This window comes from Gadus macrocephalus, chromosome 11, assembly GCF_031168955.1.
Source record: "Gadus macrocephalus chromosome 11, ASM3116895v1".
NCBI classification, from domain to species: Eukaryota; Metazoa; Chordata; class Actinopteri; order Gadiformes; family Gadidae; genus Gadus; species Gadus macrocephalus.
In genome coordinates this window covers 1,688,529-1,712,806 of record NC_082392.1, presented here as the reverse complement: position 1 = coordinate 1,712,806, position 24,278 = coordinate 1,688,529, and the positions used below count along the sequence as shown (strand labels likewise).

Below are 24,278 nucleotides of genomic sequence, written 5' to 3'. Positions count from 1 at the left end.
ATTATACTGTCTACTATAGTATAGTGCATTATACTGTCTACTATAGTATAGTGCATTATACTGTCTACTATAGTATAGTGTATTATACTGTCTACTATAGTGCATTATACTGTCTACTATAGTATAGTGCATTATACTGTCTACTATAGTATAGTGTATTATACTGTCTACTATAGTATAGTGTATTATACTGTCTACTATAGTATAGTGCATTATACTGTCTACTATAGTATAGTGCATTATACTGTCTACTATAATATAGTGCATTATACTGTCTACTATAGTATAGTGCATTATACTGTCTACTATAGTATAGTGCATTATACTGTCTACTATAGTATAGTGCATTATACTGTCTACTATAGTATAGTGTGTTATACTGTCTACTATAGTTTAGTGCGTTATACTGTCTACTATAGTATAGTGCATTATACTGTCTACTATAGTATAGTGTATTATACTGTCTACTATAGTATAGTGTATTATACTGTCTACTATAGTATAGTGCATTATACTGTCTACTATAGTATAGTGCATTATACTGTCTACTATAGTATAGTGCATTATACTGTCTACTATAGTATAGTGCATTATACTGTCTACTATAGTATAGTGTATTATACTGTCTACTATAGTATAGTGCATTATACTGTCTACTATAGTATAGTGTATACTGTCTACTATAGTATAGTGCATTATACTGTCTACTATAGTATAGTGCATGATACTGTCTACTATAGTATAGTGTATTATACTGTCTACTATAGTGCATTATACTGTCTACTATAGTATAGTGTATTATACTGTCTACTATAGTATAGTGTATTATACTGTCTACTATAGTATAGTGCATTATACTGTCTACTATAGTATAGTGCATTATACTGTCTACTATATTATAGTGTATTATACTGTCTACTATAGTATAGTGCATTAAACTGTCTACTATAGTATAGTGCATTATACTGTCTACTATAGTATAGTGTATTATACTGTCTACTATAGTATAGTGCATTATACTGTCTACTATAGTATAGTGCATTATACTGTCTACTATAGTATAGTGTATTATACTGTCTACTATAGTATAGTGCATTATACTGTCTACTATAGTATAGTGTATACTGTCTACTATAGTATAGTGCATTATACTGTCTACTATAGTATAGTGCATTATACTGTCTACTATAGTATAGTGCATTATACTGTCTACTATAGTATAGTGCATTATACTGTCTACTATAGTATAGTGCATTATACTGTCTACTATATTATAGTGTATTATACTGTCTACTATAGTATAGTGCATTATACTGTCTACTATAGTATAGTGTATTATACTGTCTACTATAGTATAGTGCATTATACTGTCTACTATAGTATAGTGTATACTGTCTACTATAGTATAGTGCATTATACTGTCTACTATAGTATAGTGCATTATTCTGTCTACTATAGTATAGTGCATTATACTGTCTACTATAGTATAGTGCATTATACTGTCTACTATTGTATTGTGCATTATACTGTCTACTATAGTATAGTGCATTATACTGTCTACTATAGTATAGTGCATTATACTGTCTACTATAGTATAGTGCATTATACTGTCTACTATAGTATAGTGCATTATACTGTCTACTATAGTATAGTGTATTATACTGTCTACTATAGTATAGTGTATTATACTGTCTACTATAGTATAGTGTATTATACTGTCTACTATAGTATAGTGTATTATACTGTCTACTATAGTATAGTGTATTATACTGTCTACTATAGTATAGTGTATTATACTGTCTACTATAGTATAGTGCATTATACTGTCTACTATAGTATAGTGCATTATACTGTCTACTATAGTATAGTGTATTATACTGTCTACTATAGTATAGTGTATTATACTGTCTACTATAGTATAGTGTATTATACTGTCTACTATAGTATAGTGCATTATACTGTCTACTATAGTATAGTGCATTATACTGTCTACTATAGTATAGTGCATTATACTGTCTACTATAGTATAGTGCATTATACTGTCTACTATAGTATAGTGTATTATACTGTACTGTCTAGTCTAGTCAGTGCGACCCTGCCTGGTGACAGACAATCATGAGGCTGACAGGTGGTGGTGGTGGTGGTGGTGGTGGTGGTGGTGGTGGTGGTGGTGGTGGTGAAGGGGGGGGGGGGGGGGGACAGCTGAAAGCCTCACCAGGACCCTCTGTCCTCCATTCAGAGGATTGATTTCTCACACAGACGCACACACCCACGCACAAGCACACACACACACACACACGTACACACACACACACACTCACACAGCGTCCGTCGAGTCAAGTGCAAGAGCCCCCCCCCCTCCCCCTCCCTCAGGTCTATCTGCCCCCTGTGGGGGGGCAGATAGACCCCAGCCCCCCCGCTGGGTTCAGGACCCCAGCAGCAGATGCCTCTCCAGTCACCTTAGCACCCTCCCGTCCTCGTGATCCTCCTGGAAGACGAGGACGGGAAGGAGACGACGTTCCGCCCTCACAGCTCACAGGGAGAAGCTCTATAAAAAGACCTGGGAGGTTTCGCACCACTGACACAAACTCTGGTACTTTATTCTAATGGCAACTAGTGGGGTTTTCTCCTTTCTCTACTATCCCCTCCCCTCCTCTCCTCTCCTCTCCTCTCCTCTGTTCTCCTCTCCTCTCCTCTCTCCTCTCCTCTCCTCTCCCTTCCTCTCCTCTCCTTTCCTCTCCCCTCCTCTCCTCTCTCCTCTCCTCTCCTCTCCCTTCCTCTCCTCTCCTTTCCTCTCCCCTCCTCTCCTCTCCTCTCCTTTCCTCTCCCCTCCTCTCCTCTCCTCTCCCTTCCTCTCCTCTCCTTTCCTCTCCCCTCCTCTCCTCCTCTCCTCTCCTCTCTCCTCTCCTCTCCTCTCCCTTCCTCTCCTCTCCTCTCCTTTCCTTTCCTCTCCCCTCCTCTCCTCTCCTCTCCTCTCCTCTCCCTTCCTCTCCTCTCCTCTCCTTTCCTCTCCCCTCCTCTCCTCCTCTCCTCTCCCCTTCTCTCCTCCTCTCCTCTCCTCTCCTCTCCTCTCCTCTCCTCACCTCTCTTCTCTGGGCTGGTGGTTCTCGAGTGCGTCCGCCCCTTTCACGAGAGCCAGGGCCCCTGAAAGCCGCTGATGAAGGGAGTCATGAGACGAGTTGGGCTGAGGAGGGTCTATTAACGGAGAGGTGCGTCATCGCCGCTGCAGCGGGGACAGATGTGACGGGGAGGGGTCAAAGGTGAACCGAGTGTTGTTGTTAATCTGACAAGTCAAGCTAACATGGCCTTATTTACCGCAGACTTGGTAACAGCTGTTTTAGAGAAAGAAGACCCCAGTGGTGGTACTAGTACCAGCACTAGTACCAGCACTAGTAACAGCACTGGTAACAGCACTAGTAACAGTACTAGTAACAGCACTGGTAACAGCACTAGTAACAGCACTGGTAACAGCACTAGTAACAGTACTAGTAACAGCACTAGTAACAGTACTAGTAACAGTACTAGTAACAGCACTAGTAACAGCACTGGTAACAGCACTAGTAACAGTACTAGTAACAGCACTAGTAACAGTACTAGTAACAGCACTAGTAACAGCACTAGTAACAGTACTAGTAACAGTACTAGTAACAGTACTAGTAACAGTACTAGTAACAGCACTAGTAACAGTACTAGTAACAGCACTAGTTTACAGCACTAGTAACAGTACTAGTAACAGCACTAGTAACAGTACTAGTAACAGTACTAGTAACAGCACTAGTAACAGTACTAGTAACAGTACTAGTAACAGTACTAGTGACAGTACTAGTAACAGCACTAGTAACAGTACTAGTGACAGTACTAGTAACAGTACAAGTAACAGCACTAGTAACAGCACTAGTAACAGCACTAGTAACAGTACTAGTAACAGCACTAGTAACAGCACTAGTGACAGTACTAGTAACAGTACAAGTAACAGCACTAGTAACAGCACTAGTAACAGCACTAGTAACAGTACTAGTAACAGCACTAGTAACAGCACTAGTAACAGCACTAGTAACAGCACTAGTAACAGCACTAGTAACAGCACTAGTAACAGCACTAGTAACAGCACTAGTAACAGCACTAGTAACAGTACTAGTAACAGTACTAGTAACAGTACTAGTAACAGCACTAGTAACAGCACTAGTAACAGCACTAGTAACAGCACTAGTAACAGTACTAGTAACAGCACTAGTAACAGTACTAGTAACAGCACTAGTAACAGTACTAGTAACAGTACTAGTAACAGCACTAGTAACAGCACTAGTAACAGTACTAGTAACAGTACTAGTAACAGTACTAGTAACAGCACTGGTAACAGCACTGGTAACAGCACTGGTAACAGCACAGGTAACAGCACTGGTAACAGCACTAGTAACAGTACTAGTAACAGTACTAGTAACAGTACTAGTAACAGCACTAGTAACAGCACTAGTAACAGTACTAGTAACAGCACTAGTAACAGCACTAGTAACAGTACTAGTAACGTCACTAGTAACAGCACTAGTAACAGCACTAGTAACAGTACTAGTAACAGCACTAGTAACAGCACTAGTAACAGTACTAGTAACGTCACTAGTCATAGTACTAGTAACAGCACTAGTAACAGCACTAGTAACAGCACTAGTAACAGCACTAGTAACAGTACTAGTAACAGCACTAGTAACAGCACTAGTAACAGTACTAGTAACAGGACTAGTCATCGTACGGACAGATCTCTCAGAGGTTCCTCATCAGGGAGGGTTTCCTTTAAACGCAGCTGCTTTGGAATTTCAATTTTGAAAGCAGTTCTCCTGTTGACCACAGCGCTCTCTCCCTTTATCTCCCCCTGAGGCCGATAGAGAAACACGCGATCCGATTACTGCAACCCGGCTCGCAAATGTGATTTGGAGAAAAAAGAAGGAGAGATAAAGGAAGGGAGCTGGGGGCCGGGTCAAGGCTCGGGGGGGGGCGTCACCCGGCGGGGCTCACAGCTGGGGGGTCTCTCAGGGAGACGTCACCATGGAGACGGCCCCTCTGGGAGACGGACACCATGGAGACGGCCCCTCAGGATGTCGGTCCCTCAGGGAGACGGTCACCATGGAGACGGTCACCATGGAGACGGCCCCCATGGAAACGGTCACCATGGAGACGGTCCCTCAGGACGACTGTCACCATGGAGACGGTCCCTCAGGGGAGACGGTCACCATGGAGACGGTCCCTCAGGACGTCGGTCCCTCAGGGAGACGGTTACCATGGAGACGGTCACCATGGAGACGGTCACCATGGAGACAGTCACCATGGAGACGGCCCCTCATGGAGACGGTCCTTAAGGGAGACGGTCCCTCAGGACCCTCAGGGAGACGGTCACCATGGAGACGGCCCCCATGGAGACAGTCCTCATGGAGACGGTCCCTCAGGACGACTGTCACCATGGAGACGGTCACCATGGAGACGGTCCCTCAGGTAGACGGTCCTTAAGGGAGACGGTCACCATGGAGACGGTCCCTCAGGTAGACGGTCACCATGGAGACGGTCCCTCAGGTAGATGGTCACCATGGAGACAGCCCCTCAGGGAGACGGTCCCCATGGAGACGGTCACCATGGAGATGGGCCCTCAGGGAGACGTCACCATGGAGACGGTCCCTCAGGACGACGGTCACCATGGAGACGGTCCCTCAGGTAGACGGTCCCCATGGAGACGGTCCCTCAGGTAGATGGTCACCATGGAGACAGCCCCTCAGGGAGACGGTCCCCATGGAGACGGTCACCATGGAGATGGGCCCCCAGGGAGACGTCACCATGGAGACGGTCCCTCAGGACGACGGTCACCATGGAGACGGTCCCTCAGGACGACGGTCAAGACGGTCCCTCAGGACGACGGTCACCATGGAGACGGTCCCTCAGGACGACGGTCACCATGGAGACGGTCCCTCAGGACGACGGTCACCATGGAGACGGTCCCTCAGGACGACGGTCACCATGGAGACGGTCCCTCAGGACGACGGTCACCATGGAGACGGCCCCTCGCGGCGGTTGGACACTGAGCTCTTCCCGGTCCATCCCTGCAGGCCGAGCTGCTGTCGGTTGGATGTGAGGGTCAATCAATTTCCTCTTCTGTGAGGACGGGGGGGCTTCCCTCGCCTGACCCCCGCTCTGAAGACAGCCCCCTGCTGGAGAGGTGTCGGGCAGAGGGGGTGGAGCTGGGGGCGGAGGCGGGTGCGGCGGACGTCTCCCAGGGGCGGAGGCACTTGGGGGGAGTGCAGCGGAGCAACACCCCTGGAAATGAAATAACTCCCATCAATAACGGCCGATAATAGGATGGAAACGTACGCACCACGCAGCCAATCACAGCCGGGGACATTGAGGGGTTCCCATGTTGCGGTGGTACGGTTGAGAGAGCGAGAGACAGAGAGAGAGAGAGAGAGAGAGAGAGAGAGAGAGAGAGAGAGAGAGAGAAAGGGAAGAGAGAGAGAGAGAGAGAGAGAGAGAGAGAGAGAGAGAGAGAGAGAGAGAGAGAGAGAGAGAGAGAGAGAGAAGGAGAGAGAGAGAGAGAGAGAGAGAGAGAGAGAGAGAGGAAGAGAGAGAGAGAGAGAGAGAGAGAGAGAGAGAGAGAGAGAGAGAGAGAGAGAGAGAGAAAGGGAAGAGAGAGAAGAAGAGAGAGAGAGAGAGAGAGAAGAGAGAGAGGAGAGAGAGAGAGAGAGAGAGAGAGAGAGAGAGAGAGAGAGAGAGAGGAGAGAGAGAGAGAAACGTAAGGCTTGAATGAGCTCTGCATTGAATACTGGTGTGATTTATCCTTTGAAGGATAATCTAAAAGAAGTCAAGTGTAAATTGTAATTGCATTGTTTGATTAAACCAGCCGTGCAGTGCAGCACCCACGAACTGCAGTGCACTATGGGTATGTATCTTGGCCATCAATCACTGGCCGTGATTGACAAAATTATCAAGGATTTTAAGACGGCTTGTTTGTTGCCGTCCAATAGAAGGTCTGGTTCTGACGTGGCAGTGACACCTGACCATCAGAGTTCCTCATCTCTTAACTGACAAGAACTAATTGACCGTTTAGATTAGAAGATAATTCATTGAGGCACTGAGGGGAGAATGGGTGGCTTACTAGATCATATTGACTATGAGGCTGTACGTTCACGTTCCCCTGTGGAGTATGGGTGAAGACAATCACTACAGACCACTATTAAGTTGAGGCTGAGTTCCGTTAAACCTTGCCCAATAGTTACAGGGCGACTGTTACGACCCGCATGAACGAAGGGAAGTGTGTTCATGGTTACTAAACCTAACCTTATCCCTAACACCACGGATGAAAGAGGAGATCTGGCAACAAAACAAGGCATGAACTAGCCAGATCAACTTACAACAGTAAGCTCCCCAAACAACCCCTGCCAGATCTCAAATGGACTCCAAACCTAAAGTGGTAGAAGAGAGATGGACTGCAGGTTGACCCCCTCTGTTATAGCTCACTGGTCAGGCTAATCATGGTGAGCACGGATGCTGGCTTTCTCCCCACCGGCTTTCTCCCAACCGGCTTTCTCCCCACCGGCTCTCTGGAGTGAAGATAGATTAGACCAAAGCCAGGACAGTGACGGAGCACGAAACACTTTTAATCGAGTCTTCAATAGCGTTTGATAGAATTAATGGGTCCAATAAACAGCGACGGTTGTTTCAAAGGCAACATGAAGTGTCTGGAATAAAAGAGTGCAGACCATTCAGCAAAGTATCACGCTTTGCCTTTTTATAAAATAACATCCAACACCGCTGTAAGATTACTACGATTATTTTCTCTATTTTCCATTTCCCAACATCCTCTGTTTGTCGTATTCAGTGTGTTTACTATGGGGCGCGATGTCAAAGTCACTTTTCTCTATAAAACTTTGGCATAAAACAATTTTATTATGCCATATATCTTGTTTGTTTCAGAGACACTGCGGGCCGCTTACGTTGGCCCTTGTGGGACAGACTGCATCAATTAAGAAACCTTCCCATGCCTTCCTAAAATTGTTTCACAACATCATTACCTAATTAGGATGTTTCCGATGTACTGTTGAATTTTGTCAGTGGTACGCCAAAATTTGACAGATTTTTTTCCACCTATTTGAAAAGCGTTGTCACGATAGCGACTCTGCCGTGGTTTTAATACCAAAGCCCCAAACCAAACGACCGCTGCGGCAGACTGGAGGCTCTTCCTCCTCTGAAAGCAAATGAAGCAAACTTCTGAGTGGGAGGCAAAGAAGACAAATAAAAAGAGGACAATGTATTAAAGTGTTACTGCTGTGAATGTTCGCATGAATGTGGTGAGGAAGACTGAGGATGTGGGTGAGCAAGAGCGCGGCATCATTAGTATCATTCATAACAGACCCCTTCACATTTCATTTTCATGAAAATTAAGTTCAGAAAATGTATTTTTTATTTCTTTCCTTACAGGGATGGAGAAGGTGATGAACTGAAGAAGTGTATTTCCAAAGAACTAGTCATGAAAAAGTTTCTTCTCAGGAAACGTGTATCTTTTTGCCCTAAGCTTCATTTATCGACGCAGATGACAAAAAGCGCCTTGGAGCGACAAGTGAGCCTTATGTGTCTGCATGTCAATGATCAAGTCAATTCTATTCTGATAGCGTTTCATCGCAGCTGCAGTCTCAAAGGGCTTCACAGGCCCACTCTGGACCAGACCCCGTAACACCCAAACGGCAACGAAAAGCTTTTCCTGGACCACAGCCGAGCTCCGCCGCGCAATAGGTTCCAAAACGGGGTTTAACGCGCGGCTGGTCCGGCCCTTCAGGTCTTTACGTTCCGTCACTAACCTCCGTGCGCTGTCCTCCGCAGGTACATGGCCATCATCCACCCTCTGCAGCAGAGGATGTCCGCCACAGAGACCAAGGTGGTGGTGGGGGTGATCTGGGTGCTGGCCCTGTTGCTGGCCTTTCCCCAGTACTACTACTCCAACACCATCGCACTCCCCGGACGAGTGGTCTGCTACATCGACTGGCCCGAGTACAAGCTCTGCGACTTCAAAAAGATGTGAGCCGGCTCTCTCTTCCTGGCTGCTCCTTGAACCCTCTCGCTGGCGAGGTGACGTGTCAAATGCGGGCTGTTAATTGCCTTGGGAGGGAAGGTGGGCAGGAAGGATAGGGTTTGCGTTGGGGGCGACTGGAGAGGAGCGTGAGTGGGAAGGAGTTGATGTGTTGCTTTGAATTTGAGGCACAGCACCGCGGTGGTTCTTTCTGAAGAGACAAAGGTCCAAAGGCAGTATAACTTCTGAGCCTTTCTTTCGAGACCATTTGCGCCTGAAAATCGGCAATTCTAAATTTCTTCTTCTAACAATATATCTATCTATTTTTTTGATGGTTTGAAGTATACTCGGTATATTATACGGAGCCCCTCTGGGGTCACATGATAGAAAAGAAACCTTGATGTGTAAATCCCCTCTCTTGGATTCGCAGACTGTGCGCCCGTTTTATATAAAACCGTTCCTGTTCCCCCATGGAGCATTGGGACGGCGAACGAATATCTGAATAAGACCGACATCTACAGTATGAATATAGAAATAATATGTAGTTGAAAAAACAAAGTTATATACTCTCGGTTGAGTTTACGGACACCATTGGGAAACAGTGGTTGCAGCTGCTTTTTGTCATGCAGCTACTCTATATAAAGATAAACACTACATTCAGTCATTCATACTGTAAAGATCTGAATCAGATAGTTGTTTGTCTTTACAATACTTCATCCCTGCTGTGTAGAAAATAACAAATCAGAGGGAACGGATTTAGAAAACCGTGCGCACGGATTGGGAACACAAGAGCACAGATTTATCGTTTTAAAGAAAGCATTGAGGTGCGGTGGAAGCGCCTCTGTGCGTAAGTTACCACCATGGCTTATTCGCAACTCTTCAAAGTTGTAACAACATGTCAGGATGCAGATCCATTAATTCAAGAACCGGTGTGGACTCCCCGGCCAGTCAATCTTAAGCGTCATCCTTTAGAGGAGGATCTCTATTTTTATCTTGGTTCGGCCATGAAAGAATCGTGGCTTTGAAGTACTTTCTTGCAATAAATGTCCATGGGCCCGCTCAGTCCGGTGCCTCCTGCAGTAAACAGCCTCTATAACCATGGGTTTGTACAAAACATAAAATATGATGACAAACTCCTCTCATGGGATCCAAAGAAAGCTTTCACTGTTTATCAGACCAGTGCCGGTGGAGGGGCATCAGGAAAAACGACTAGCCAGGAGCTCGGAGTCTGTGGTTCTAAGCTTTAGAGTTATTGCCCTTGATCAAAAAGTGAGTCTTCCCTGGATTCAAAACGAATCGCTGCCTTTAGTTTTTCCTGCCAGCAGCCAAACGCCATAAATCCCACGCTTTTCCTCTCTAGTAAGGGCATACAAAGGCAAAGGCAACACAGAGAATGTTTCCTCTAATGCCTTCTTCAAGTTCATTTCTAAACACTGGCTATGGAATGGATGCCTTTAGAGAGAGGAAGTAACCTTGAGGGTCCCTCTAAGATATAAACAGTGCTTCAGTCAGAACGCAGGCATAGCATCTGTTCTGCCTAGCTCGACATAAGCTTTATCAACCTCCGCGGGGTTAAAAGGAACGGCAACATGGACGTACCTTAAGAAGATTTAATTTTCATTTCCCTAATGGCCGCCAGACGCTTTGCAGAAAGACTATTTGCATGGAAGTCGTTGGAGCCAAACATGCCCATTTCCTTCCACTTTGAGCTCCTCAATTAAGCCTTCCTATCCTCCTCCAATGCAGACAGGCAGTGAATGGAGATTCAGACTTAAATGGTATTCCGTCATTGTTTTCAGTTTGATCAGCCATGGCAACGACATGCATGCTTATGCGTAGCGTCGATGTTACATTTATGTTGTATATTTAGCCATATTTTTTAAATTATAAGAAATGCATCTAATAATCCACTCCAGAGATCAATGAAGCACCTGTTCTACCAAGGACCACAGACTTCTATCAACAGGGTCAGGTGGGTCAGCCACACAATGATCAAACAGCTCCACTTTCACTCTCCTAGCCTCCCTAGAGACAAACGTGCTCCCACGCCAGTTCACCTTCACAAGGTCGTACCTTACCTCCAGGGGGATGCTAATGAGCCATTCCCCAAACATGAAAAGCTCAAAACAAAGTAAAACGCCCCGTTCAAACAGACTGGAGCTCATCCACCAGCAGACTTTATATGATCATCTAAAATTGGGTTCATGAGAATACAAAAACCTAACCACAGAGATCTCTGTCGCCGCGTCTCTGCATGACAGAAGCTCTTCCAGCGTGGCTCCCCGTCCCAGCGGGGTGACGTCGTGGCAGAGTGACGACAGGAGATGAGTCCCGGCGGAGCGATGCGATGCTGCGGGCCACGAGGCACGCAGAGAACCCCCCGTTGGGCCCACACACCTGCTAAGTGGCTCTATCTGCTGGGGCGGGGATAACACAGGAGACGCACACATAAACACAAACACACACACACACACACACACACACGATGCGCCTCTTTTATGATCGCTAAGCAACCGTTGCAGAGCACTGAGAACACGTACGGGGGTATACAAGACACACACACACAATCGTAAATACAAAACACGCACATTCCTACGCACAACAACAGAAGGAACAACATAGAACCAATCACGACTCTCTCGCTGTTCATCTCCCCCCCTCATCAAACCTGTGTTTACCCACCCTGCCAGACAGGATGTTGCCCTCCCCACCGCCTCCAACTCCTTCCCCCGCCCGCCAATCAAGGTACCTGACTCCTCCCCCTACCAGCTTACCCCCACCCCTTCTTTGATTGACACATATGATCAGGCGCCATCTGTCCGTCCGGCACACGCCCCTGATGCTGGTCAGACGACCCCCCCCCCTCCACACCCCTGGCCCCATAACTCCAGCCGGAGGAATTAGCGGGAGCAAGGTCTCAGAGCAGGTTATAAATACAAGGAACAAACCTAACAGTGCCAATGCGATCACTTTCGTGGCCACACACACACACACACACACACACACACACACCATTGACGGGGACTTTGTGATAGTGATACCCTCCTACCTCACGTTTAGATAACGCCGTGGCGTGCTGACTGGGCTGCTGTCGCCAGGTTACGGGGCGAACTTTATGGTCCATGAGCATGGACAGAATATGGTCTCTGACGCTCACACTGATGTGTTGGACTTAGAGCCCAAGCAGGGCTCTGTCGAGTCCAGATGGAGAGGTGCGGTGTGGCAGGTGGAAGACTGCAGCAGCTCATTGATTTAACAGTGTTAAGACCCACCAGCGGCTCACCCGGGACGTCTGATTGCTCCCCAGAAGCACTCGGCTCGCTACTCAAGGAGTGCGTGTCTGTGTCTGTTGTGGGATTTCCATATAATAGTGTAGCTGAACTCGATTGAACCCCAACCCTGTGTTTTGGATTCGCTGGCAAACTTTAGAGCAAGCTCAGACAGTTTAAGGAATATATTCCTTGAAGACAAATCCTTTTACTTAAAACGTCAGGGTGTGACTGAATAATTGTTGAGTGTATGTGTGCGTGTGTAGGAATGACTGAGTGTGTGTGTGTGTGTGTGTGTGTGTGTGTGTGTGTGTGTGTGTGTGTGTGTGTGTGTGTGTGTGTGTGTGTGTGTGTGTGTGTGTGTGCTGCTTGTTCATTCCATGCTGCTTCGTTCACTATGTGCAGCGCGGCCAGCCTGTGGTGTGTCAGGAGAAGAGAGAAGCTTTTCCCTCTCTGGGCGGTCCACTGCATCCCCCATCCTCAGAACACAGTCCCTGGCCGCCACAACCCTAGCAGGGTGCCAGCCACCGCCGAGCTCAGCTTTACACCAGGGAAGAAACTGGCTCAGGACAGCAAGCAAGGGAGATGATTCAGACGATCAGACTGAGAGCTGAGAGCTGACAGAGGGGGGCTTTGGAGGGGATGGAGGTGAGAGTGATGCAGGTGGGCTTTGGAGGGGATGGAGGTGAGAGTGATGCAGGTGGGCTTTGGAGGGGATGGAGGTGAGAGTGATGCAGGTGGGCTTTGGAGGGGATGGAGGTGAGAGTGATGCAGGTGGGCTTTGGAGGGGATGGAGGTGAGAGTGATGCAGGTGTCCAAGGTGTACGAGGATGGAGGTGAAGGGGTGGAGGCGCTGACTGAGGTGAGACCAGGATTGAGGTGAGGGGGGGTGGAGGTGAACAGGGGTTGGGGTGACAGAGTTGACAAGGAAGGGGTTTGAGGGGAGGGGCTGACCTGCTGGGAAAAGGATCCAAAAGTATTACAACACGCAAGCCACCGTCACCCGTCATCATCCCTCACCTCCATATGTGGGAACGGAGAGAAGAGTCGACAGAGGAAATCCTAATGAATTACAAACGAGGAGTACCTGTAACCCCGCGTGCGCTGGGTCATCATCGCTCTATCATCGCTGTGCGCTGAGAAAGGCTAACCTACTAGTGAGCTGTGACAGCCAATTTCACACATGTCTGACAGCTCAGAGAACGCGGCAGGCTGCGCTCCCAGGCGTTAAGGCAGAGAGGCTGAGACGGAGGAGCGGAGAGAACAGAGAGAGACCAAGGCAGCGACAGATTCTCTGTTGCGGCATCAACGCCCCGGCAAACTATTTCCATTCTAACACACTGTGGAGATCACACCTCTCAGCTCAAACCCTGCAAGGAAGTAAAAATACAGACGCAAGCACACCACAAACACAAGACGTTCCACACAAAAGGAGTGTAGCTAACCTGCCAAGCGGATTACTCACGTACATATCCCCTTCTCTGTGTTCCAATGGCTCCCATTCGTATTTGTGTCACGAGTGGATGAGAGCCAACGTCAATATTGTCAGAATGGATTTCTTTCTGGGTTCTTGGGGGGGGAAGTACTTCCGACAAAGTACTTCTACTTTGTCAGAAGTACTTTGTTTTGCCGTTTCTGCCCAAGACGGGCAGAAACTCTGTATTGAAGCCTTGGAAGGGCTCACAAACTCTGTATTGAAGCCTTGCACTTTGTGATATACGTTATATGTTTTTGCCGGTGCACACTCTAGCTAAGTGCTCTCCTCCAGCATCGGGATAACAAAGTTGATCATTTTTGACAACTTAAATTGGTAGTGGATGTTTAAGAGTAGCAGGATAGAGTGGTTCTTTAAAGGTCTTCATCGTGAACTGTGTTCCTCTCGTACGGAGGAAGAGGGGGAATCAAGAGATCAGACCAGAGGGAAGGAGAGAGGACAGGGAAGGAGGCTAGAGGACACACAGCGGGTGGAGAGGAGATGAGAGAAGAGGAATATAGAGGAAACGAGAGAGGAGGACAGAGGAAATGAGAGGTGAGGAGAGGAGATGAAAGGTAGAGAGAGGAGAGGAGAAGAGATGGTAAGAGAAGAGATGAGAGGAGAATAATAGGAGATTAAATAAGAGACAGAATGAGGGAATGCAGGTTAGGAGAGGAAACTAGAGCCTAGAAAATGAGGAGGATGGAGAAGAGGAAGAGACTGGAGGTGAGGACGGGGAGGAGGAGGAAAAGTGAGACGTTAAGCAGAGAGAGACGGGAGGAAACGGAAAGCCAAGTGAATAAAAGCATGGCTGGAGAGGAAATTAGAGAATGATAGAGGTGAGAAGAAACGAGGGCGAGAGGTAAGGAAAGAAGAAGAGTTAAGGATAGGTAAAGAGAGAGAGGTAAGGAGAGGGAGAGAGAGATGGTAAGGAGATGGAGAGAGAGGAGGTAAGGAGAGGGAGAGAGAGAGATGGTAAGGAGAGGGAGAGAGAGAGATGGTAAGGAGAGGGAGAGAGAGAGATGGTAAGGAGAGGGAGAGAGGGACAGAAAGAGGAGAAGGACAGAGAGAGGGGAGGTAAGGAAAGGGACAGAGAGGAGGTAAGGAAAGGGACAGAGAGGAGGTAAGGAAAGGGACAGAGAGGAGGTAAGGAAAGGGACAGAGAGGAGGTAAGGAAAGGGACAGAGGGGAGGTAAGGAAAGGGACAGAGAGGAGGTAAGGAAAGGGACAGAGAGGAGGTAAGGAAAGGGACAGAGAGGAGGTAAGGAAAGGGACAGAGAGGAGGTAAGGAAAGGGACAGAGAGGAGGTAAGGGGAGGTACAGAGAGGAGGTAAGGGGAGGTACAGAGAGGAGAGGTCAGCAGAGGGAAAGCGAGAGGAGAATGGAGAAGAGGAGAAAAAGCCCAATATTATCAGGTGCCAGCAAGGTGACCGCTGCCTTTCATTTTTATTATTAATTCCATCCCAGGTCCCACAAACACGTTTGTATTGTGCATCACAATACACACAAGCACACCAACACCCAACGTGGGTTTTCCATTTCTCATGTGGAGCTTCACGGTACACGGCTTCGCGCTGCGGCGCGGCTAACTCCTGGCGGCGGGTCTCGCTGCGGTAGGGGCTGCAAGGTGGCCTATTGTCTGCCCCATGAAAGGCAGGAGAGAGGCAGCCCGGTGGCAGCCATCGCTGCCCCCCGGCTGAGCTGTTTAGGCTGATTAGCATAATTGCAGTTAATTGCCAAGCAAAACGACCCTGCCTGCTCCACGGGACACTGTGCCCAGAGAGAGAGAGAGAGGGAGGAGGGCGTTGTTTCACTGCTGCGCGGGTAGAGGGTGGGTGGTTCGCGTATAGGATGGTGCACAAACACACTGAATGGGTTTATTGAATGCACTATTTGAATGCATTATTTATTATGATCTACCATTTATTTTACAAAGCATTTTGCAGTGAATGCAAAGAGATACATGCCCTGGAGGAGATGGTGTGGGTTAAAAGTCACCGGACATTCAAATTGGATTACACGATCCACGAAGGCTCTGTGAAGTTACACTGGGGATACACACACACCGACGCACACACAGGAACTTGCATTAGCATTACCACTGTGCTGTGATCGTTGGGAGCGAATCATTCGATAAATACAGAGACTGTCACGATTCATCATTTCAAGCAGGCTTTAAATCAATCTGACAGTTGGGCTGAGCGTTCTCACCCCATCCCTAAACCCCGAGGTCTGTAAGCGTCAGTAGTTTAAACACTTAAAAAAAAACACGTTGTCCTCCATCACGGTTAAACGGACGGATTCTGGCCGCTACCTTGATTCACTGTGGAACTTCTCACTCTGCTGTGTCGGAGTTCTCATGTCAGCCCCTGGTTAGAGGAGTGGTCATTCAGGACGACACTGAAGGAAAATAAAACATCTGTACTTTGGTACGGATGGACTACGTTTTGGAGTATGAATTTAAATGTATGTGTCATAAACGTATTTTATTTGGATGTGCAGTTGCACATTTTATCTATTTTATCCTTTATGCTTTATCCCTCCATGTTTTATCTCTGTTATCTTAAGTGATGGTAGTATGGTGTGTTTCCTAATCATCAGATGGCCTTAAAGTAAATCATGACCACAAACTAAACTACACACACTAAAGTGGACGTACACAAAGGTGACAGAGGGAGGAGAGCGGGCTAAAGGGTAAGCAACCCGGAGGAACCAGCCAGAGTTACTAGATTGTGAAAGCACCCAACGGAAACAAACCAACTCCTCCCTCAAAAGCCGCTCACCACAAACACCAGATTTGTTTTCTCCTTCCTGTCACAGCTGATTTGATTCCATTGCTCAGGGGTCAGGGAAGTGACAGAACAAATATGACCAAAAATGCTTCTAAAAATAAATGACGTACCCTAACTTGAAACGCGACAGAAAGCCCCCAGCTCTTACTCAGCCTCTGTGTCCTCAACGTCCGAACCGTAACCTCATGACCCTAACGTCCTGGCCCTGACCTCATGACCCTAACGTCATGACCTTATGACCCTAACGCCCTGACCTCGTGACCCTAACGCCCTGACCTTATGACCCTAACGTCCTGACCTCGTGAACCTAATGTCCTAACCCTGACCTCATGACCCTAACGTCATGACCCTGAAGTCCTGACCTCATGACCCTAACGCCCTGACCTTATGACCCTAACTTCCTGACCTTGTGACCCTAACGTCCTGACCCTGACCTCATGACCCTAACGTTCTAACCCTAACGTCCTGACCTCATGACCCTAGCGCCCTGACCTCATGACCCTAACTTCCTGACCTCGTGACCCTAACCTCGTGACCCTAACGTCCTGACCTCATGACCCTAGCGCCCTGACCTCATGACCCTAACTTCCTGACCTCGTGACCCTAACCTCGTGACCCTAACTTCCTGACCTCATGACCCTAGCGCCCTGACCTCGTGACCCTAACGCCGTGACCCTGACCTCCTGTCCTTGACCTCCTGACCCTGTGCCCCCAGGTACTACGTGTGTGTGGTCATCCTCATCTACTTCCTGCCTCTGGTGGTGATGGGCTGTGCCTACCTGGAGGTGGGTCTGACTCTGTGGGCCAGCGAGATCCCGGGGGACTCCTCCGACCGCTACAAGGAACAACTCATCGCCAAGCGCAAGGTTCGTCGCCCTGGGGGTCCGCACGGGGAACCAGGGATTGTTTTCTCTTGCCTGCCTCTTCTCTTTCTCTCTCCTCACGGTCTGTTTCCCCTCGTAGTGTGTTATCCGCCCGCCACCATAAATTGATTTCCCCGGAGCGCGACGATAACCCCAATCAGATCCAAATCCAATCTAAGAACATCAAACCGATGTTCCATCGGCGCCTCTTCCACTCTGACGTTTACTTTGTGGTGAGGTTCTGCAAAGGGGATGTTGTTTCGATTGTTTTGAAAGCCTCGCCCTAAGTGAGGATTAGGTCTAGATATACCGCCCGCCTAGCTTATATTTACCCTCACCTAATTTACGAGGAAAGGAAGAAACTATTTTACTCCATAAATGTCCAGAATGGAGACAGTATTCTTGAGTACTTGAGTATAATGGTGGCGTATCCTCCTAATGAAGTGGTGTAACGAGGTACTCTACATGGATAACTACGTTAGAATCCACTTGTTAACATAACAAACACAACAAAAAAAACAACCAGTAACCGCAGATGTTCCTTTCGGGCATCCTTCCAAAAAAACAACAAAAGATCATCATTGTTCGAGGGCTGCAGCTGCATCTGAAAGTCACCAATTCACACAAGCAGTAATCACATTACCGTCCCATCAGGCTTTATTAGCCAGGCTGCGATCAGAAACAAGCAGAAATGTTCACATTCGCAACCAGGTTTTTTCCCCCTCTTCGCCGATTTATCATCACAGGTATAAATGTCACCAGATTTCGTAATCCATCTCTCTCCCCTGTCTCCCCCTTCTCCCCCGTCTCTCCTTGTCCTGCTTACTCTGTCGTCTCTGGCCGATCGTCTAATTTGTGTTCAGCTCGTGTTCCCGTGTTCCTCTGTCCTCCACTCTCCACCACTTCACCTCATGGCACTTCCTGTTGCTTTGCTGCTTCTCGATGCTTGTGCTCGTTGGTGTGTGTTTGTGTCGCCCTGTGTCTCAACAGGCGTCGTGAAGAGGGTTAAAACAAGATCACCTGAACACACAGAAAGGGGTTAAAGCCAGGGGGATACTTTGAATACACAACGCATATTCTACCGCAGTCGTTCCAGTTGGTGATTCCACTAATAGGCTTTGATTTGATCACATCTGTAATCCGATTTCCCTGAAGGTTCAGGTTTGCCATGTGTGGCATATTAACACAAATCTGCAAATTCCAAATAAGTCGACCAGGGAACCGAAAAACAATGAGTTTGGGGTTACGACGTCAGCGTGGAACTAACCACCAGTGGTTCCAGCGATGGCAGACTCACGCATTGGCAACAGTACCCCACCGTCAGAATGACTATACCAACTAAGCTGTGACCCAGTTTTGACTCAATTGTTTCTGAATCCTGTCCCAGGTGGTCAAGATGATGATCGTGGTGGTGTGCACCTTCGCCATCTGCTGGCTGCCCTTCCACGTCTTCTTCCTGCTCCACGAGTTCCACCCTGAGATGTTTGAGCAGCCCTACATCCAGCAGGTGTACCTGGCTGTGCTGTGGCTGGCCATGAGCTCCACTATGTACAACCCCATCATCTACTGCTGCCTCAACGACAGGTCAGTGCGCCTGTCACGCAGCAGAGAGACGGGGAGGGCAGACACCAGACAGAAGGTTGAACAGACGGAGACATACAGGTGGGAGGGGTGGAAGGGAAGGACTGACACATGCACACACACACACACACACACACATAAACACAGTCGTCTCCATAACAGTTGGTTGGCGTGGTTACAGGCGGTTGCACTGCAGTTCTCTCTATCCCAGAGTAAAAGAAGAAGAAACGAAAAGCCAGTTCTGAGCTTGTATTTGGTATATGGAGATTACACAGATGGGCGGAAGGACAGGCGGCCACACCGACAGACGGACTCCAAACCCTCTGCGTCTGTTTAACCGTGATGTGATTTGGCAGCAATGTGCAGAAAGCAGTATGCACACTATGTTTCGAAGCCGGCCAGACCCAGGCTGTGTGCTTCAGTGCTCTGGAGGCTCTTAGTGGAACCAAGTCAACCTGTTTGCAGGAAATCCAATGTTCCCTTCTCCGAGAGAAGCTGGATGCACAGTGATACATGATCTCCTCCAGGTAGGAGAGACGGATGGCTCTGTGACCTTTAACGGGGTCCTGTTGCCACAAGGTGTGACAGCGAGTTGTCATTCCGAGCCATTTACAAATCCGTCACATACGTCACATGCGGGAGTGTTCAGTCAGATGTATGATGGACAGATCGAACTCCAACTCCAACAGTTGGTACAGTCCACCGGGGGGGGGCTGGGGTAGTTGGTCCACATATGCCTTGTGCATTCAAACGGCTCACCACAACGAGCGCCTCCTTGTTGGAACAATAGGAGCTTTAAAATGTTATGGGTGTAGTTCCTATTGCGAGTCGTGGTAAAACAAAGTTTCCATTAGCCTAGCTTTTAGTATATTTACGTTGATTTAGGGTATTACAGTATTGCGACTCCCTTGAGTCCTCTAAATATTGGGAAGTACCAACAGCAAAATCTCCCATGATGCATTCTGATGTACGAGCCCCATAGATAATGAATAATGAATGAAATAATGAATAAGTCTCACGCTGAGTTGTGAAATAGGGGCCCTTTTAAACGGATTGAATGTCAGTACGAACAGACAGCCTCTTTGTGAATGAGTGATCAGGCTCATGAGTTATTTAACATCCATGTCAGCAACAGAGGCTTCCAACCATCTTCCATCGGTCCTTTACACCAGTAGCCTCGAGAAGCCATCTTGATCTCACAGGCTCACATCCCAGCTTCTTGATGAAGATCAGACTGGTCTCGCTCCAGTTTAAAATAACTTTGAACACCCAAAAAGTGGAGGGACTCATCAGCGCCAGGGGGGGGGGGGGGGGGCAGGGAGCTTTGGGTCAGAATGCGCGCAGCAACGCAGTCTGCAGAATCTCAAATGCGGTGACGCCCGAGGAAGGCTTGGCCGTCGACAGTCCAGTCGTTTCATAAAGATGGAGGAGACTGAATAGATCTGAATTTCAATGAAAAATTTTCTCATCTTTTGTTTTACTTCCAACTGGATTTGTCCAGAGCAAAGATAACAAGAGCATCACTTCAATATTTTATATTGTTGGCTGGACTTTTTTGAACGACGTAAGACCGGCCCATTTGTGGAAACCGATGCCAATTCGAGGCCTGGCTCGTAATGAGCTACGCCCCACTAGCGCTGACTGGCCCGTCCACATTTCGGTTTTGAAAGTCAGTTTCAAGCGGAGCGAGGACAGCCTGGTCTTCCGCCAACAGGGCGGTCTCATGAGGCCGCACGCACGGAGCGAACGCCATTTTGTGCCTCGCTCTTTTCCTGGGGAGAAGCACTTCAGCGCCGCTGTGGACTGAACATAAACAGCTGGCTTCACATGCCCTGACTTGTTAGCATTCCTGGTAGAAGGATGAAAAAAAGGAAGCCTAGCCATGAATTTTCTTTTCTGATTGCTTTGTGTCTCCTAATAAAGGAAGTGGTAAAGGGTGGAGGAGGCGTGCAGGCAGGTGGCCGAATGAGGGACATCCCCTGACAAAGGACCTCTCCCTGGGCAGACGCATCTTGGCCGCGCACCAATCTCTGTGGCGCATAGACGCTCATGGTCCGTCCCCCCGTCCCCCGTCCTCGTCTCTCGGTCTCATCACACGCTCACCATGGAGACCGGGAGGACGGCTCGGAGTGGCGGACGGGGATTGCGTCTGCCGTACCAAACACACGGGCGGCAAAGCTCCTCTTTATTGGGCCTCGTATTGGAATTGAAATGCGCGACGAGCTAGGCAGCGTCTCTCTTCCCTCCCCCGCCAACCCCCCCCCGACATACCGAAGACTCCCCCCCCCCCCCCCCGAACCCCCCCCCCCCCTCCCTCCCTGTGCGTGTACCTACATGTGTGCACGTGTGATACCACCTGTCTGTATTCACGTCCATGCACGTCCGCTATCCATGCTTGTATTGATGTGTGTATCTCCCTGTTTGCTTCTCTGCGCCCCCGTCCCCGTCCGTCCCCGTCCGTCCCCCCCCAGGTTCCGCGCGGGCTTCAAGCAGGTGCTGGGCTGCTGCCCGTGCGTCCCGCGGGGGACCTACGAGGGCCTGGAGCTCAAGTCCACGCGCTACCTGCACACGCAGACCAGCGTGTACAAGACCAGCTGCATGGAGACCAGCGTGTCCACCGTCATGCACCAGGCCGACGAGGGCGACCCGCGCGCCCCCCGGAGGGCCGGCCTCGGCCCCGCCCCCGCCCCCGCCTCCCTGGGCCCGCCGGGGGCCGCCGGCGCCCCCCACGGCGGGGGGGCCGGGGGGAGGGGGAGGGGCGGGGGGCCGCGCCGCCCCTCCCTGGACCTGGCCTCCAACGGGTCCTCGTCCCGCAGCGTCTCCAAGACGGTGTCCGAGACGTCCAGCTTCTACTCCAGCCACAACCTGCAGGAGTAGGGGCGGAGCCTGGCAGGAAGCACAGGTGTGTACAGGTGTGTGTTTGTGCACAGGTGTGTTTACAGGTGTGTGTATAGGTGTGTGTACAGGTGGGTGTACAGGTGTGTGTACAGGTATGTGTGTGTGCACAGGTGTGTGTACAGGTATGTATACAGGTGTGTGTGCAAAGGTGTGTGGACAGGTGTGTGTGTGTACAGGTGTGTGTACAGGTGTGTGCACAGGTGTGTGTGTATGCGTGCACTGGTGTGAGTATCGGTGTATGTACTGGTGTGTGTTTCGCTGTGTGTGTGTGTGTGTGTGTGTGTGTGTGTATGCTGGTGTGTGTACTGGTGTGTGTTCCGCTGTGTGTGTGTGTGTGTGCTGGTGTGTGTACTGGTGTGTGTTCCGCTGTGTGTGTGAGTGTATGCGTATCGTTGCGTGTGTCGTGTGTGTACTAGTTTGTGATACCACTGCTGCGTCAGAGAGACAGAGACAGAACCACGATGAGGTCGTCCGGAGAAACACCATGGTTGAAAATAGAAAAAAGAGTTAAAAGAAAAAAGGGACTACAAACGCGAGCGGAGAGAACCATGAACAACGTCGCAAACGCATTCACACGTTGACACGTCGCACATCCTCACGGCCATCATGCTCCTTTTAAAGCCGAGCGCTCGCCCCCGTCCGTCCGTCCGTCCGTCCGTCCACGGCGGTTCGCACGTCCCCGCGTGCCTCTCCCTCCCCCCCCCCCCCCCCCCCCCCGCGCTGGAGACGGAGCCCTTGGGAATATGAGAGTTGTTTTCTTTGGGTGAGAAGCGGCAGGAGAGCGGGGGGGGGGGATGGTCGTCGATGAGGTGAGAGAAAGAGAAAATCCACGCTGGCGCCTGGCAGTGAACACGGAGGTGGTTTTCTTTGTGTGTGGGGCGGACGTTATCACGGGGTTCACTACGTACAGGTTCCCATAGGGAAGGGCATTTGCTTTGTTGTGTACGGGGAACGGGTTAACCTAACCAAGTGTTAGTGCCTGCCGCTTGGTTCCATTGTTACTCTCTCTCTCTCTGATGTATTTATTGTAAGTCGCTTTGGATAAAAGCGTCCGTAAATGCCCTAAATGTAAAGGTAAATGATTTGGTAAGAACCTACTTTGTAGTCCACGCACTCCATGACATCTGACGCTGCGACGGTGCCCAGATGGAGACGTCAGAGCGCTGTGTGTTCACGTTGGGCTGAGGATGGACCCCGAGATGGAGAGGCTCGCGCCGAGCACAGCCGTCGGCGACGTGCTCAGAGGCTGCCTCCCTGTATCGACGAGGCAGGAATAAACGATAAAAAGTAGAGAGAAAATGAATTCACGACTGCCAGTATGTAATGGTGCTAATGGGCATCGTCGGTGAAGAAGCCGCGTATTCAGTTTGGACTATTTATTTTGTAATCCACAGACACTGTTATACAAAGGGCCTGAGAGTGCATTCAGATGATGTCATTAGTTGCAGGTAGGGCTCGGGCAACTGGCTCAACAAAGCCTACAACTAGGCTGTTGACACTGGGGATCGAACCCAGAACCTTGAGTGCAGGTACAGGCAGCCGGAGAGAGAGAGAGAGAGAGAGAGAGAGAGAGAGAGAGAGAGAGAGAGAGAGAGGGGGGGAGAGAAGGGGAGAGAAGGGGAGAGCGAGAGAGGGAGAGAGAGAGGGGGGGAGAGAGAGAGAGAGAGAGAGGGGTGGAGAGAGAGAGAGAGAGAGAGAGAGAGAGAGAGAGAGAGAGAGAGAGAGAGAGAGAGAGAGAGAGAGAGAGACTGAGGGGGGGCTGCGGAGTGAGTAAGAGAAAGGAGAAGGGGGAGGTAAAGAGAGGGAGAGAAGGAGAGGGAGGAGGAGAGAGTAGTTCTGAGGACGACTATGACTGCGGGGGATTACCCCTCCACCCCCCCTCCTCTCCCACCACCGGCCCCCCCACTTCCACTCCCAGCCCCCCCCCTCCTGTACCCCCCCCCCCTCCCTCCTGTACCCCCCTCCCCCCCCCCCCCCCCCCCCCGCAGCACAGAACATGTCTGCTCTGGCTCACATGACACGGCTCCATAAACACATGCATGCACGTGCAGAACCAAACCCAAACCCACACACTCACTGACACGCACTGCAGAAGCACACACAGACCCACACACACACACAGACCCACACCTACACACAGACCCACACACGCACACACACACGCACACGCACACACACGCACACGCACATACACACACAGCGTGTCCTTTTCCCAGCAGACTTATTATATCCTTTTAGCTCGTTGGGGGGGGGGGGGGGGGGGGGAGGGAATGGGAGGGAATGGGAGGGAGGGGGGGGGGACCAGGGTCGAAGGGAATCTGTAAACAACAGGACATGAGTGCTGGTTTCTGTGGCGGTGGG

At 49.3% G+C, this 24,278-nt stretch overlaps 1 protein-coding gene across 2 annotated transcripts in view; it reads left to right on the top strand.

Moving 5' to 3' along the window:
• tacr1a (tachykinin receptor 1a) overlaps nt 1–24,278 on the top strand; it is a 32,278-nt gene that overhangs the window by 5,702 nt on the left and 2,298 nt on the right. Inside the window, exons 2-5 of one of the 2 annotated variants that reach the window (XM_060066065.1) lie at nt 8,854–9,048; nt 17,291–17,441; nt 18,826–19,022; nt 21,491–21,931. In XM_060066065.1, coding sequence (XP_059922048.1) covers nt 8,854–9,048; nt 17,291–17,441; nt 18,826–19,022; nt 21,491–21,896 — 949 coding nt within the window. In that variant the 3' untranslated portion in view covers nt 21,897–21,931. The remainder of the gene's footprint in view (nt 1–8,853; nt 9,049–17,290; nt 17,442–18,825; nt 19,023–21,490; nt 21,932–24,278) is intronic. The other variant, XM_060066064.1, reaches the window with a different exon arrangement.